The following is a 17,473-nucleotide window of genomic DNA, read 5'->3' as shown; positions in this document are numbered from 1 at the left end:
TTTTGAAATACCATTTATTGTGTAGGTATTTCAGCTTTGCAACAGCCAGTGCCTCTGAACAAACAGATGAATGGCAGTACCAAGTTAAGTCAATAGTATGATCCCTGCAACCCTTTAAATTCACAATAAATCACAGGACTGTGCTAGCAAATTGGTATGCTGATGAGTTGTCCATATCTTACAACCTATCATATGGAGTCCAAAATGTGTGGCTTTGTGCTCAGAAAGGGTTAGTTGTAACATCCTGATTTCAGAAAATGGGCTTTGGGCCCTTGGGTGTATGCAAAGTAACTGATGTATGGGAACATTCTTATAAATCACTAGTCAGAAAACTCCATATATTAGTAATGAGGTCTTAATTGCCAATTAAGACTATAAAAAGGAGGATCCCTGTTCAAAGGACTTCAGGAATTTAGATCCTCACTTAGAGGTTTACAAAAAGGGAGAGCAGGAGCTTGCTGGAGCACTCTGAAAGCATGGAGTATGACATCCCACTTGGGGACCTATGTAGAGATGAACCTAGTGGAATAAAAAACATCTCACAGCTGGAATCTGGACCTAGGAGAGGCCTATAGCCTCTGCCTTTAGATGTAAGTGCAGCCTATTGTTGGAAGGGTTATATAATATATGATATATGTTGGAGAAACCCTTGAAGATACTGTTTTTGTTTATTTTAAAAGCCAGCTGAGTTAGTGTTTTTAATTTCCATTATGGATTTACAGAATAAAGCATGTTGTAGAATGACTCATAAATGATGTAATCCATCACCATGACACTCCCAAATGAATGTACACCTAAGTTTCCATATCAGTAGTGGAAGAAGCCAACTGCTACTAGAAGAAATTTCCTGTGCAGAAGCTGCATAAAACTGTTTACATGTTAGTGCAGTTTCTAGGCAGTGCACAGTAACAGGCTTGTGCAGGGTTCAATAGCAGAAAAGATGATTATAAAATAGAACATGATTTATAGGAAGCACATTACCTATTTATTCTTCTGACAGTGTTTCTTCTGTTTGTGGAATTGTGCTTTTAACAGTCTTTGCAATGAAAAAATTCCTGGACAGATCCATGAAATCTCAAAGTGAAGTATATCTTAAATATTGTCTTCTAAACTTTTTTTTCCAAAATTGAAGCAGTTTTGCTCTGGGTTCAAAACAGACACTGAAAACAGACTGTTGCATCTTAATATTTCTTCATCATATCCTTGAGAAGGGGCATGTTTCTGACCAGAGTATTACTTCACTGTCTTACCAGCTACAGCTGCTATCATGGAACCCTCTGATGCATTATAAAAATGCTGCCACTAATACTATCAAAGCTGTCTGCTGATGCCAAAAGGATGGTATATACCTTCATCTTCAGAGAGTAAATGTGTCACTTACTGAACATAATCCTTGCTGCCTGCCTGAAAATTATACATTTTTCTATATGATTTGATTTCACAGCTACATTGGCTGACATGTTCACTTTAATACTGAGTCTGACCCGCACAATGAATTCTCTACCTAGGAGTAAAGTTAGTGCAGCCCTCTTTCATGGCTGCACTTGAGAAGGAACTTAACAGAATAAAACCGGATCAGCTTTTGAACTTGATATTTGCTCTGTGGCAGTCTACTGAGCCACAAACTCTGTTTATTATTTAGTTTTATGTATTTGTTCACTGTGAATTAAATGGTCCTTTCTTTTTTGATGTTATGGAGAAAGACTCCTTCATGTTAACAATCTGATAAAGAAAATGTCACTGAAATATAAAGTATTTAACAGAGGAAATAGACACATGCATCACTTTCATTCCAGGATAAGGTAGTAATAAACAGTTTTATTTTTGTCAATAAAACATAAAAGTTATTCATCACAAAATATTAAGCCATTCTACATTGAAGTGTTTTACGTAACATTATGAAACTGGAAATAGAACCCAATGCATTTCATTGATGAAATGCTGTGACATGTCCATGCATTATTTCTGACTCACAATAATCAGTTTTCTAGACCACATTATTTATTTTAGAAATTAAAAAACAAATCAAACAAAAATAAATAATGGAAATCATGACTGATAACAATAAGCTATAGGTTTAACAATAAGCGGTCAAGGTGCATAAGACTCTCAGCATTGCCTCCTGCCCTGTTTCTCACTACATCCTGTATCACACTGTAATGCATAACCTTTCATGACATCCTGCTTGAAAGGGAAGGTCCCTTCATCCATTTTTTTGTCAGTTTGCCTGTAATGTTGGCATATGTGCTCAGAACGTACTCTATTCTTCCTGTTTCACTGTGACAAAAATACATAATAAAATTACTTTTCTTTGTTGTGAAAAACTACTTGGCACTATTTTAAAGGTCATGACCTGAATTATAAAAGGCATTCTGGAAAGCTATATTGTTTTTTTCTTTTTTGTTAAAACTATTTCAGTTATACTGTTCACATTGTGCTGTAGCTGAATTTTACAACATTTATTTTAGTGGACCTTTAATACAGTGCAGTAAGTTGATTTTTTTTTTATGTTTCTTTTTTTTGGGGGGGGGGGTTAGTACCTTAAAAACACTAATAAAATGGACTACTGTGGCCCCTGAGGAATGAGAGAGTCAGTGTGTGTGTGTGTGTTAGAAATGAATGTATTAAGAATATATATGGGAATCTCAGGATATGTAATAGAAAAGGATCAGTATAAAACTGTTTTGAGCATATGCACATCATTAGTACATGTTCTGACTATTATTTAAGGCTTTATGTTTTACCTTTTGTTACATGTAACTATATCTTATCTCCATCCTAGGCCATCACCCCCCCCCCAAGAAAAATAATGTACTCTTCTTCAGCAGCTAACTCAATAAATTATAGGACTGAATAGTTATAAAGGGGAAGCCATATGAGCATCCAAGCCAGGTACATAGAAACAAGGATGAGAGGCCTTTTCTTTAAATGTACTCTAGTGTTAATAAACTATCTCAATACTGAATGTAAATTAAAGGAAGGGGGTTAGAAGGGCAAAGTCATAAGCATAATTATGAAGATGGCGGACCAGGGGGGCAAATGTAAAGTGGCTGGCTATTTTTGCCCTTATCATTTGAGCAAGGGTCAAAGAATGGGATGATATTGCCAGAGAAGGTTTCATGAAAGGTGCATAAGTTTGTCATATGGTCTGGGTCATCTACATTATAGAAGGACAAAAGTCCACCCTCGTAACTAAAATAAATACCAATTTTCTTTGGTTTTGGATCCACTATCATAGTTGTCTTGGGATCAGTCCAAGCATCATAGGTCTTATAATCCTTACATCCAATTAGATAGTAGCCATTTGAGGGGCTGGCACTGATATCACCTTTTCTGTTGGCTGTTTCTGTGACAACACCAAGTGACCACCGAGGCTTGTCTCCCACATAAACCTCCCAGTAATGAACACCGCTGCTGAACTTCTGATTGGCTAAGACACAGTAGCACTTGTCAAATCTGTCAGGTTCATCTGGATAGCCCTGCTTCTGTTTAACACTTTCTACCATCTTGCTATCTTCTGAAATCCGTAAATTTTGATGGGCAGTGTTCACATTTAGAGTTAGGTCTTCATTTGCTATAATTTGGTAAAGAAAAAAAAACAGTCAGACTTACAAAATAATGCAAACAGATGCACACCATAATAATGTGAGAATATACCGTATGACAATACATGTAGTGAAAAAACACAATCTTTTTTTCCAACAAGATTATTTATTTTATTTATTTATTTTACATTTGTTTACTAGGAAAGTCCAACTTGGAACAAAGCCAATTTTTTAGCGGAATCCCAAGGAGAAATGCTCCAGATTCATGTCCTTGAAAATGAAAAACTGTTTCATTATTTATAAAAGTATCAAAGATAAGAAAGCTCTACACACCTGGTTACTGGGGGGGGGAGGGGGGGCAGTATACACAACTATTTGCAGAGGTTACTAAACAGCCACAAATTCCAGTATATTTTAACTTCATAGCTAAGTAAAATAATGGCTAAGAGTGATTATGATGTAAAACTGATCATACAGGGTCCATACTAGTGTCTGTGTTGTATACTGTAGCCAAACACTTGTGCACGATGATTGTGCAGTGCCTCACAGCTGTATAAATGATAATTTTGGAGCCAACAACTATGGGGGGGGGGGCAGTATACAGATCCGTTTGCCAAGGTTACTAAGGAGCTATACATTTTCCAGTGTATTTTAACTTCATAGCAAAATAAAATAATGGCTAAGGGTGATTATTGTTAAAGTGATCATAGAGGAACCACACTAGTGTCTGCATTGTACAATGCAGCCAAACACTGGCGCACAATGATTGATCAGTGCCTCACAACTATATACAATGATCACTTTGGAACCAACAACTATGGGTAGTAACTGCAACTGTGTGCATCAGTTACAAAGGGTCATTCAACTATACATGTTAATGGGTGGTGGTGGAGACGTAAAAGTACAAAGTAGTGACTTGATGAGTCACACAGTGGCTTGCACTGAATTCTAAGGGCCACACTGATATTTGCATTTATGACTGAGGGCTATCAGTTGCACACAGTGACAGATGAAGAGAACAAATATATTCACAGTGGAGACCTAGTTGTATACTTTGAATATTATGACATGATAGATTATTCATGATAGAGAGGATAACTTGATGCTCAACAGATTACTGAGAGCTCCACAGCTGTATGCAACAATTAGTAGAAACACACAGCTGAGTGCAGCAATTATTGGGGGTACACAACTGCATGCAGTAATTATTGAGGGCATAAAGCTGCATGTTTTAATCACTGGGGACAAACAACTGCATGTAGTAATCACTAGAGGTTCAGAGCTGCATGTAATAATTGCTTTTCTTAAATAATGACATTGTATAATGCCTCCTTGCTGCCCTTCCGCAGCTGTCAGGTATTCTGCGGCAGTTCTGATATACTGAGCATACGTATGCCTACGCAGTACATCAGAGCTGTGGGCAAATGCAATGGAAAAAGCAAGATCTCCGTTGCTTTTTACAAACTGTTTCGCTATGTTAAATGGGTTTAACATAGTGAGATAGCTTTAAAATAAGCAACGGAAATCACCGTTGCTTATTTTAAAGCTGTCTCGCTATGTTAAATCCATTTAACACAGAGAGACAGTTTTGAAAAAAAGCAACAGAGAAAGCAAGATCTCCATTGCTTTTTACAAACTGTTTCGCTATGTTAAATGGGTTTAACATAGCGAGACAACTTTAAAAAAAGAAACGGAGAATCTCCATTGCTTTTTTTAAAGCTGTCTCGCTATGTTAAACTCGTTTAACATAGCGAGACAGTGTTGCTGTAAGAGTTATAGTAATGGAAAAAGTCTGGACGACCGGACCTTTTTCCATTACTATAACTCGGATTTACAACATGCACGCTGACCAATCAGCGTGCAAGTTTTTGAATATTAATGGGGGGTTGTTGTATAATATACAATAATGCAAGTCATGGTCAAATAAATGTGAAATAACATTAAATAATAACTAGCAAACGGGTACACCACAAAATAAGTGCACATTTATATGTAACTGTAGATACCAGACATTTATATGTAACTGTAGAGAAAAAGGCTCTTGCCTTCTCCATAGTACCTTTTTAGGCATTTCTCAAAAACAAAACTGTCGATGTGAAAATTGCCAACCATAATAAAATATGGGGAATGCTGCTAAATGCTAGGAGCCTAAACTAAAAACTGCACACCCTGAAAGCACTTCTATCATTGGAGGATGTAGATGTCTGTGCAGTCACAGAAACCTGGTTCAAGGCTTCAGCCGTGCAAGGCTACAATGACTTCCACACCTTCAGACCACAAAACGAACATGTGAAAACAAAAGGAGGCAGTGTTTCTATCTATATGAGGGATAAATTCACCTCCTGACTAGTTAGACTGGACAACTCCATGGAGCTACTCCAAGTTCAGATTACTGTGGGTAAGACCCCTATTCAAGTCATAGCTTGTTATTGATCCCCCTCCATGGATCATGATGTGCATGAGGCCTACATGACCAAACTGGAGTCAAAACAAATATTGCCCATCACTCTGTTTTTGGGGGATTTCAATTATCCCACCATCAATTGGGAACCTACTCTAGCCCTAACTCACTAGCACAAAAGTTCCTTGACTTTGTTAACTCAAATACCCTGGAACAAATTGCTCTAACCCCAACAAGTGGAACAAATGTACTAGATCTGGTCCTTACTAACATGGCAAGAAGATGCACCACCGCAACTGTTGGACAATCATATGTCAGATCTGACCACAAATCAGTTGCTTTCAAACTGGCACTAACACCAGAACTCACAAAGGGTGAAGTCAGATTAAAATATTTCAACAACGCAAACTATACCCTCCTAGGGGATGGTATAAATGCCTTTGAAGCCTCACCCCCAGCTGGAAGTGGTAACTATACCAAAGCTTACACTAAAACCCTGTGCAATCACTTGTATAAGTGTATAAACTCAGCTGTTCCAGTGGAAATCAAAGCCAGAACCCCAAGTAAAAACAAGCCACCCTGGTGGACATCCAGCATCAATAAACTTTACACAAATGTAAAAAGTTGCTGTTTAAGAAAACTAAGGTGAGGCTCCAACAATGGAAAAGCACCCTCCTTAGCCTGAACAGGCAAATAAGACAACAAGTCAAATCCTCTAAGGGCAACTTTGAGAAAAATTTGGGAATCACAGCCAATGATAACTATAAGGCCTTTTACAGCTACATACATAGCCTAAAAGGTAGGACCCAAGGATGTACTGAATTATTTTAAAGCTGTCTCACTATGTTAAACACATTTAACATAGAGAGACAGTTTTGAAAAAAAGCAATTTTCACACACACCTGCTAGCAGACAGATGTGGTGAAAATTTCACTCCATTATCCCCTCCAAACTTACCACAAACCTTGCCCTCAACTCCCCCCCACTACATATCCAAAGAGCAGGTCATTAAAGCCTTGTCTAAGGCAAAAAAAACACAGCCTTTATGGTACCAGATGGCATCCTGGACTGTCTTCTAAACAAACTAAAACATGAACTAGCATCACCATTAAGTACCCTATTCAATCACAGCCTAACCACAGGCTTTGTTCCTGTGGAATAGAGAACAGCAGCAGTTATTCCCCTCCAAACAGGTGGCTTAGAAACAAACCAAGGGAATTATAGACCCATAAGTATGACCAGCCTTATCTGTAAAGCCAGGGAATGTATCATGATGGACCTCATAAATAAATACATAGGTGACTTCCAAACCCTGGATCCGACCCAATTCAGCTTAGTCAAATGCAGATCCTGCCTGTTAAACCTGGTCAATTTCTTTGAAAATGTAACCAGGGCCATTGACAAGGGCGGATCTGTGCATACAGCATATGTTGACTTGGCAAAGGTCTTTGACACAATCCCACATTCAGGCATTACCAATAAACTTAGCAAACTGAATGTAAACCCCTTTGTTGTAAGATGGGTTGCCAACTGGCTCACAAGCTGGTCACACACTATCAAAGTGGGTGACTCCACATCATCCAGCAGATCTGTCACCAGTGGGGTGCCACAAGGGTCAGTGCTGGTACTCTACTGTTTGGTATATACTTTTCAGAAGTTCAGGCCAAAACTAAGCATCTGTAGCTGACCAAGTTTGCAGACAACTAAAAGGTGGGTGCAATTATCGAATCCCCAAATGATGTAGTATACTTCAGGAGGGTCTTACACAGACCAATGACTGGTGTCTTAGTCACGGTCTCAAACTAAATGCAAAGAAATGCATCATCATTCCCTTTGGTAAAAACAGTGTCCCTTCACACTATCAAATTAACAGCAATGCCCTATGTACCTACAAAGTGGTAAAAGATCCGTGATCACAAGTATACTGCAACCTTAACTTTGACCACCATGTGTCTACTGTAGTAAGGAAGGCTTTCTACATAGCACTCCTGATTAGCAAAGGCATTGCCTCTAGAACAAAAGAGGTTATAACCTCTCTATGCTTGTCACTAATCAGGCCCATAATTGAGTATAATGCTCCTTTGGCATGTACCGTACAAGGCACCTGCAGCAATTGGAGAGACCTCAGAGGTTATTGACTAAGAAGGTCAAGAGACCTGACTAAAGCCCCTGTCAATACACTCAGTATCGTATAGACTTCTTAGGAACTTATGCCTGGCTTACACAGCAATCTCTGATCCAAACTAAATGAATTTGCTGCACATCCATAAATCAAATGGGACTAGTGTTACCCATTCCAGGGACCTAAATATGGCCTGCGACTTAAATAGGATGTGATGGAGGGACATTGTCTCGCACATCTGCTGCATCTTTGGAATAGGCTGCCAATTCATGTAAAGCAGATCACCTCTATGACACTGTTCAAAAGGAAACTAGATGAGTGGATGGGGCACCATACAGTCTTATGGGGATAATGTCCATAACCCTCCTGGACATGGGCAGTCATTACTAAATATAATCCTGGGTATTGACTAGACTATATATGGTATTACATTGGGAATAAATGTCTAGGCTTGAAATGACATCTGGGTTGATTGCCTAGTAACCTACTATGATCCTTATGAAAAGTGATACATTACTTCTCCAAAAACTATATAGTGGTGCATGGCAATCTCCAAGTTGCTTCATAAATGTAAGCAGAAATGGCATGACACAAACAGAAATATATATAATGCCTGGTGCCTGATGGAGACATAGAACTGTACTCATCGATCTCCCAGAAACCACTTCTCTAGGACCAAGAGAAAGACCCACTGCAATTATAAAACAGTCATTAAGAGCTAATTTATTGCACATTTGCTGAAGCATTGTAGATTTTGTAAAGCAGTGCTCACCAAATACAGCAAGCTAAGCAAAGAAAGGATTAAAATTCCACTTTTGTTTATCACTAGACTTACGTGGCAGGATGCCTCTAAACATTCTCTTCCACACTGCAATTTTGAAGTCATCTGTGATCTTTGGAAACGAGACACCAGGTAGCTGTCTTTCTGGGGGTTGGTCAATGATTTCAGACAGTCTGGGTATGATAAATTGCAGATGTTAAAAGGTTTAAATAACAAACAAACTTAATTACTGCTATGAAACATACAACACAGTCAGCCCCCTCGAGCACTTCTGATACCACAGTAACTTAGGATTTTGTATGGCCTTATTTTATGTCCTATTGACAGAGTACACTGATCAAACTCTACAGGACTAGTAAATTATCAATTGTGCATCAGAACATTTATATTGTAGTTTTTCATACAAACATTTTACATCTAACAGTTACAGCTAGTATAACACACATTCATAAAAATGTAAAATTATTATTAGTGTTCAATAATCTTAAACAAAGCAAGCTCTACACCTGCACTATTAAGCAGGTGAAAACCAATCATAAAGAAGGCAGTACCTAGACATACAGTCCAGTGAAAAATGTAAGCCCAAAAAGACCCACAAGCATCCTTCATCAAGAATGACTTGACCTGTCCCCAGTACTTTTTTTCTTGATAGTGATTGGATGGTAGCTGGTCCAAGGACCCTTCTTACTAATAACTTAGACACTAGGTAGCAATGTAGTCTCTTAAGAAACAAACTTACAGTAAGTAACATGCAATGCATACTTAAGATAAATGTTACAGTAATTAACATAAAATGTAACAACATTACTGAAACAGACTGCAAGAATGATTTTAATACTACTAGGGTTATAACTTGCTTTTAGTTACAATATATCTCTCAGGCTTTAAATAGCAGTAATCCTTTTGCTTTTTGTTCTTGTACTGCATATAAGTAGAGCATTCCTGACTCTTATCCGGGATTAAAGAACTCCAGTACAACCCACTTACAGATGATGCCTTTGTCTCTCTCTCTCTCTCTCTCTCTCTCTCTCCACATCATATATACAAAACACTTGCATTGTAGAAAATCTTGGACTAACCACAGATGCTTATTAGGAAAGAGTTAGTTACCATGGAATCCTGAAATGACCGTAGATGTTCGTTAGGAAAAAGTCACACAGAATCTTGCACTAACAGCACCCATCTTTAGGGAGAACAATGTCTGCTCATAGGGCTGCATCTGAGCCACAAAATGTTTAAAATCCAGTGGTTCTCTATCACCTCTACTTGCTAAATGCATCATCCTCACCTAAAGTGCAGTGGCCTCCTTAAAATCTCATGGCAGGTGGGCAAAAAGGTGTTGTTGTCGCCTCATGTTACTTTTTCTCCATCTCTAGATGGAACAGCAGTATGGAGTGTAGAGATACAGCACTAATAGGGTGCATAGGTGGGTTGCACTGGGCATCCTACAGAATCACTAGGTGCACTTAAGGTGCTGGGGGTTGAAAGTATTCATATATAACAGTTTTAGGGAATATAGCAGTACAACAGTCTCACATGACAACACAGCTCATGGTATACACTAGCAGGTCATACAACACAGCAGTATGGTGCTCCATACAGCACATTAGTGCTTTTGATATCGCAAAGCATGACCAGTTCTACATTTGGGGTGCACAGTACAGGAGTGTGAAGTAGTCAGCAGTGCAGTAGTGCATTAGATGCTCAGGGGCATGAGCAGTACTACAGCAAGGGTGCACAGCACAACAGCACTACATGCCCTGCAGCACATTAGTAAATTAAGTACTCATGGGATGGCTGGTTCTGCAATCAGGATGCACTACACAGTAGCATGATAAGTCTTGCAGAGCACTGATATATTAAACATATGGGGGCATGACCAGGTCAGCAGGTAAGGTACACTGAGCCCTGTGTGCTATGAAGTGCAGGAATAAATCAAATACTCAAGGGACTTACTGGCTCTACTGAGAATGTATAGTAGATTTATTTGTGCCTTACAGTGGCATAGTAGGTGTTTGGGAGACCCAGTCTTAACAGACTATACCTCTCACATTACAGCAACACTATACTCCCTACAGCACATCAGCACATTACACACTCATATAGGAAACCACTTCTACAGACAGGGTGAACAGCACCAGCAACCATGAGTAGGTTTTACGGTTCAGTGGTACATTAGGTACATGAAGAATGAACTTTAATCTTGTATGGGGCACTCAGCACTGGATCACTATCCTCCCTGCAGTGCTGTGGTATATCAGGCACTTATAGGATAACCAATTCTGCAGGCAGGGAGCATTGTGTCTATTCAAACAGTAGCATATTAGGTGTGTGGGGCCTTACTCTTAAAGCATTATAGAGTGCACAAGAGCACAGTACACTCTACATTACAGTTGCACTCTGAGACATCCAAAGTTCAATCCTAGGTATAGGCAGGATGTACTGAGCTATTGTGTTCATGCAGCCTGGCATATGAGTACATCAGTACATGAGATTGCATGCACATTATGACAGTAGTCAGTGAGATAGCACACACATGATGACAGTAATCAGTGTGATAGCACGCACATGACAGTAATCAGTGTAACACACACGACGACAGTGAGTGTGATAGCACACACATGACGACAGTAGTCAGTGTGATAGCATGCACATGATAACAGCAGTCAGTGTGCTAACATGCATGTGATGACAGTAGTCAGTGTGATAGCACAAACGTGATGGCAACTGTGTGATAGCATGCAGATGATGACAGTAGCCATTGTGATAGTATGCACGTGATGACAGTAGTCAGTGTGACAGCATGCACTTGATGACAGAAGTCAGTGGGATACCACGCACATGATGACAGCAGTCAGTGTGATAGCACACACATGATGACAGTAGCCAGTAGGATATCATGCACATGATGACAGCAGTCAGTGTGATAGTATGCATGTGATGACAGTAGTCAGTGTGATAGCACAAACGTGATGACAACTGTGTGATAGCATACAGATGATGACAGTAGCCATTGTGATAGTATGCACATGATGAAAGTAGTCAGTGTGACAGCATGCACTTGATGACAGAAGTCAGTGTGATACCACACACATGATGACAGTAGCCAGTGGGATACCACGCACATGATAACAGCAGTCAGTGTGATAGCACACACATGATGACAGTAGCCAGTGGGATATCATGCACATGATGACAGCAGTCAGTGTGATAGCATGTATGTGATGACAGTAGTCAATATAATAGCAAGCTCATGATGACAGTAGTCAGTGTGATAGGATGAACATGATAACAGTAATCAGTGGGATAGCATGCACTTGATGACAGCAGTCAGTGTGATAGTATGCATGTGATGACAGTAGTCAATATAATAGCATGCACATAATAACAGCAGTCAGTGTAATAGCACACACATGATGACAGCAGCCAGTGGGATAGCATGCACACGATGATAGAAGTCAGTGTGATAGTATGCATGTGATGACAATAGTTGGGGTAATAACATGCACATAATTACAGTAGTCGGTGTGATAATACTCACATGATGACAGTAGTCATTGTGATAGCATGCATGTGATGACAGTAGTTAGTGTGGTAGCATGCACATAATGGCAGCAGTCAGTGTGGTATCTCACACATGATAATATTAGTGTGATAGCATGCACATGATGACAATTGTCAGTGTGTTAGCATACATGATGACAGTAGTCAGTATGATAGCACACACATGATAACAGTAGTCAGTATGATAGCACACACATGATAACAATAGTCAGTGTGATAGCATGCACATGATGACAGTAGTTGGTGTGATAGCACACACATGATGAAGTAGTCAGTATGATTCAATGCAGCAAGACTAGTACAGAGAAGTAAGGAGCATGAGTCAAAAACTTAGTGAACTGTGTTGTGTTTATTACCCATGTGGATTTACCAGTACTCATGCCTCTCACTTGGGTTTCATATTCTATAACTGCAGTCACAAAAGTACAGAGCCCTGTCACACTAAGAACTATTGGGCTACACTGATGTAACTACACCTCACTTTTACATATCAGAGCATTTGTGTAGCTGCTGTGATAAAACTGTGGTAGTAGCATTATGTCTGTGACATGTTAGCAACCCAGTCTGTTATATAAGATGGAATGTGTGTCTGTATATGTGTGTGTGTGTGTGTGTGTGTGTGTGTGTGTGTGTGTGTGTGTGTGTGTGTGTGTGTGTGTGTGTGTGTGTGTGTTAGAAATGCAAGTTGTAATTCATCAGCCCCACAGTGGAATCCCTCTTGCTATTGAACTTCTCTGACTGCTAGAGATTATAGGTTAAGAGGTTCGTAGGACAATACTAGGCTGTTGGCCTGAAGGCCCTTATAAACCTAGCCAGGAATTTTGCCCATGTTCCCACAAAGTCAGCAGCTGTTTCCACTGGTTTCTTACAGTTACATTTTCTTTTGGTAGCTTTTGTAGACTGACTGCATAGCTGTGTCAGAACTTCATCACTGTTATTTATCCTGTGTAGCTCATTTTCATATGGGCTGTGCACCGGCTGCTTGCATGGCATCATGGCTTGTTATAACATTTTGCTTCTGCAGCAGCCATGCATAGTTCTCTCTGCACTGGGCATTGTCTTTTCTCTGTATTACAAAGCACTGTTCGCATAAAGTGCGGATGGACTGCAGCTCTTAATCTTGTTAGCAGTCTACTCCCACCAGAGCTTGAATTAGACTCATTTTGCCACTAATTTATAACAGTTTCAGTAAAACTGACAAATGTGTTAATGTTTAAATACTGTGTGCATGATTGAAAATACTGCAACTCTATCTGAGAAAAAAAAAAACATGCATTAAAGTATTTAATATTAAGCACAACTTGAAAAGGAATTATACAAATACAGAAACATTCCTTACCTTGTTGCCAGTAGACTGTATTTCTGTATGGAAAGAGAAAACATTTTAATTTTATTTCCCAGATGTTTCAGAATAATTCATGAGTCATGTGATCATTTTAGTGATATAATTCATGGATGGCTTACAGTGAATAATTTTGCATTTTCACTAACAAGGAGCATATTTCGTGGGTACTACAGCACAGCCACTTTGTGAAGGCAAACATAGAATGTTGCACAGCACTGCAGACTTCTTACGCAGTATACATTTGAGCATAAAATACAGTACAATAAGTTTCTACAATATTTTTTTTAGTTGATATGTAGTGTCCTCTTTATACAATTACCCATGTGTGAAGGCCATTTGTTGTAATATCCTTTAACATTTATGTGTACCACTTCCTCTACCCTCTCCATGTTCCTTATTACTTAATGTGTCTAGAGTCCATTTTCCATCTTGCTCTTTAGTTCACAGTAGTGACAACAAGCTGTAAAAAGAGATTTCTATCAATAGTATTTTGAGGCTTAACGCTGCAGACTTATGATGTTGTTGTTTTAATATGTATATTGATGCAATATTTTATATATATATATATATATATATATATATATATATATATATATATGTGTGTATTTATTTAACATTTGTTTATTGGGAAAGTCTGAGTGGGACAGAACTAATTTTCAGCAGAGGCCCAGAGAGAAATATATATAAATATATATATATATATATATATATATATATATATATATATATATTGTTGTGTCTTTCAGCTTTTCCCAGTTAGGGGTCGCCACCGTGGAACTCTGGTCTGCTAATGATTGGCAGTAGATTTTTACATGCCAAGCTGCCAGCTCCAATGCACAACCTTCAACGAAGGTACGCTCATTCACGCATGTCTCCACACAGAAGATGCTTTAGCTGAGAATCGAACAGGACAACGTCTTACTGTGAGGCGACAACGCTACCGTAGCACCACCACAACAGTCATATATAAAACAAGTTTTTTATACTTATATTTTTCTTTTTTATGTTTTAAATATCACGTTTGATCATATGACTATCATAATGTGACAGATGTGTTTTACTATTTAAAAGGGCTGTTTGAAATTTAGTCCTAATGAAGTCCACATTTGTTTGGACATACATACTTACCTCTTTTATAAAGTCCTGTTGTCACACTGTAAATACTGTTGGCCACATTATTTCATTTATTAGTTTTATTTATTTTTCCTCCCAAGTTATGCTTTTTAGTGGTTTGTGGTCATTAGCTTATTGGGCATGATTGCTGGTATGTCTTCACCAGATTCCAGCTGTACTCACCTAACCAGGAATCTTTTTTATATCTTCAGCAACCTGACACAATTTATTCAGCAAAATTTTGTATCGATGCAGTTATCTGGCACTAGCTGTGTTATCAATGAAGCAGCTGTTGAAAACATCTCGCCTGACAAGAGGATGGTAATGAAATCTGCCCCCCCCGGGCAAGGGACTGTAAATGTTCAAGTCCAGAAATGCTACTTCCACATCCAACAATTCAACATTTAATTTGGATTTGTGGTTTTGGGCTCTAATTACTTTGAGTGACTCTACCTTGCTTGGCACTGATAGCATAGCTACAAAACTTTTGAATTTTGAAAAAAAAAAGTTAAATAAGTTTAGGAGCCTACAGCTTGAGAAATGGTATAGAATGTATAAAACATAAACAGGCATCAGAAGAATTACACATGTGGAAGCATCCTGATGGTATCAGAAATGGATAAAAATTAGTCAGTGAGCTGTTGCAATTATTTGATAACCATGGATGTGAACTTACTGCTATTTTGCTTAAGCATAATGACAAAGAAATGGACAGATTGTCTGGTAAAAGTCTCAGCACTAGATGTCTCTATTACAAATGATTTGTTTGCATATGAGCATTTCAATTATGCAACTATTTTAAGTGAATAGAATTGAACTGCAGTAGGAAGTTGGACAGGGATAAAAAAGAATATGAGATGTCACAGGTCTACCCAACACCTAAAGGAGGGTCTGTTTATAACAGCATATCTTCAGATATTCCCGCTGATAACCTATAACCTCAAAGAGCCACAATGTGAGTGACCCTTTGGATGATCAGCATCTCTGATACTAATGTCTTTCGGCTTTTCCCGGTTAGGGGTCGCCACAGTGGAACTCTTGTCCGCTAATGATTGGCAATGGATTTTTACGGTGCTGAGTTGCCAGCCCGACACCCAACCTTCAAAGAAGGCACACCCAATCACCTACCTGCATGTCTTTAAACATTACTGGATCGCGGGGAGGACATGCAGACTCCACACAGAAGGCGCTCCATCCGAGAATCGAATGGGAGAGCCTCTTGCTGTGAGGGGACAACGTAACCGCTGCACCACCGCAGCAGATGATCAGCATCTCTGATAACCATAGAAAATACCCCATCAATGGTTCAGCAGTCAGAGAGATAGACGTACAGTAAGCTATATCCACAATGACTCTCTACCATGAGATGAATTTCAATGTTTATCAGATGAGAGGAAGAGTCAGAGTGGAGACAAGGTCTGTGGAAATAAATCCTTCCTTTTCACAAGGTACTTTTGTGCATATAATCAAAACATCTAATTACAACAGTTTAAATATCAATGATTCATATTTTCATTTATTTAAATGTGGCTTTATATTTGTACCCATGTGTTATGCTGACATTGAAAATGCTTTGGTTGAACTATATTTTTACCAGTAAAATGAACTTGAATTTATGGTTTAAGGGCAATGATAACAATTTAATTACACAACATAATTGTGTTTTAAAGCAGAAAAGTACATTTAAACTGCTCATTCAATCATCAATTTATTTGAAAAAAATGTGTGAGAATGACATAAGGCGCTCTCTTAAAGGAAAATCTTTACCTTATAACCCAAATTTGGAAGCAAATGAAAGGACTTTGTTAAATAATCTTATTTGTGATAAAACCATAACACTATTGAAAAGGGGGGTGGTAGTGATTTAGTTATAATGGACACTATTGGTTATAGTGGGAAAATGTTTACTATTTTAATAATGTTAGAATACAAGAACATGCATCTAAAATGAGATTAATAAAGTCCACAGAGGTATTAATGTGATATTGTATGATATACTAACACAAGGTCAGATTTCTGTGAAAGTATATACATTTCTGAAGGTGGATGAATCATTTATCCCTTTGGCATGCTTAAAGTTCAGAAGTGTGTGGCTGATTCTGTTGCATGACTTATTGTAGATGCTGGGGTATGTATTATACAACCTCTAGATAAGAACACAGATATAAAAGTAAAACTTTTCTTTGATATTTATGGTTGTATAATTAAGGGTTCTTGACATTTTTAATGTATCTAATTGTTTAAATAGCAAAGATCTCATTTTGGTTACCACAGATGTAGTAGATTTATTTACTATCATCCCATGCAGTACTGGTGCGTCTTACTTAAATGATATTTTAATAGAAAGTGATTTTATATCTTCCTTTGGCTTTACTATTTTGTCTTTATTTATAGAATTAGTGTTGAAAAATTATTAAGCTTTTAAAGGTGATATTTTTCACCAAGTATCTGGTGTTGCTATGAAGATGGTTTACTTGCAAGTCTTTGTCAGTGTTATTATGTGGTATTGGAAAAATATTTTTTTATTTAATTCCAAGAGTAATATTTGATGGAATTTTTATGTGTGGTTTTAGATGGCATATTTGCCTTGTGGAATAATATG

The 17,473-nt window shown here is 38.3% G+C and overlaps 1 protein-coding gene across 1 annotated transcript in view; it reads right to left on the bottom strand.

The window, feature by feature from the left end:
* Positions 1-1,798: 1,798 nt before the first annotated feature.
* TRIM72 (tripartite motif containing 72) overlaps positions 1,799-17,473 on the bottom strand; it is a 329,875-nt gene continuing 314,200 nt past the window's right edge. The window contains exons 10-12 of the mRNA XM_044086926.1: positions 13,753-13,775; positions 8,904-9,022; positions 1,799-3,574 (exon numbers count right to left, since the gene is read on the bottom strand). Coding sequence (XP_043942861.1) covers positions 3,012-3,574; positions 8,904-9,022; positions 13,753-13,775 — 705 coding nt within the window. The 3' untranslated portion in view covers positions 1,799-3,011. The remainder of the gene's footprint in view (positions 3,575-8,903; positions 9,023-13,752; positions 13,776-17,473) is intronic.

Source organism: Protopterus annectens, chromosome 10.part0 (assembly GCF_019279795.1).
Source record: "Protopterus annectens isolate FY-2018-M chromosome 10.part0, PAN1.0, whole genome shotgun sequence".
In the NCBI taxonomy this organism is placed as follows: Eukaryota; Metazoa; Chordata; order Ceratodontiformes; family Protopteridae; genus Protopterus; species Protopterus annectens.
The sequence above is the reverse complement of the archived record's forward strand: the minus strand, read 5'-3'. Positions and strand labels throughout refer to the sequence as shown.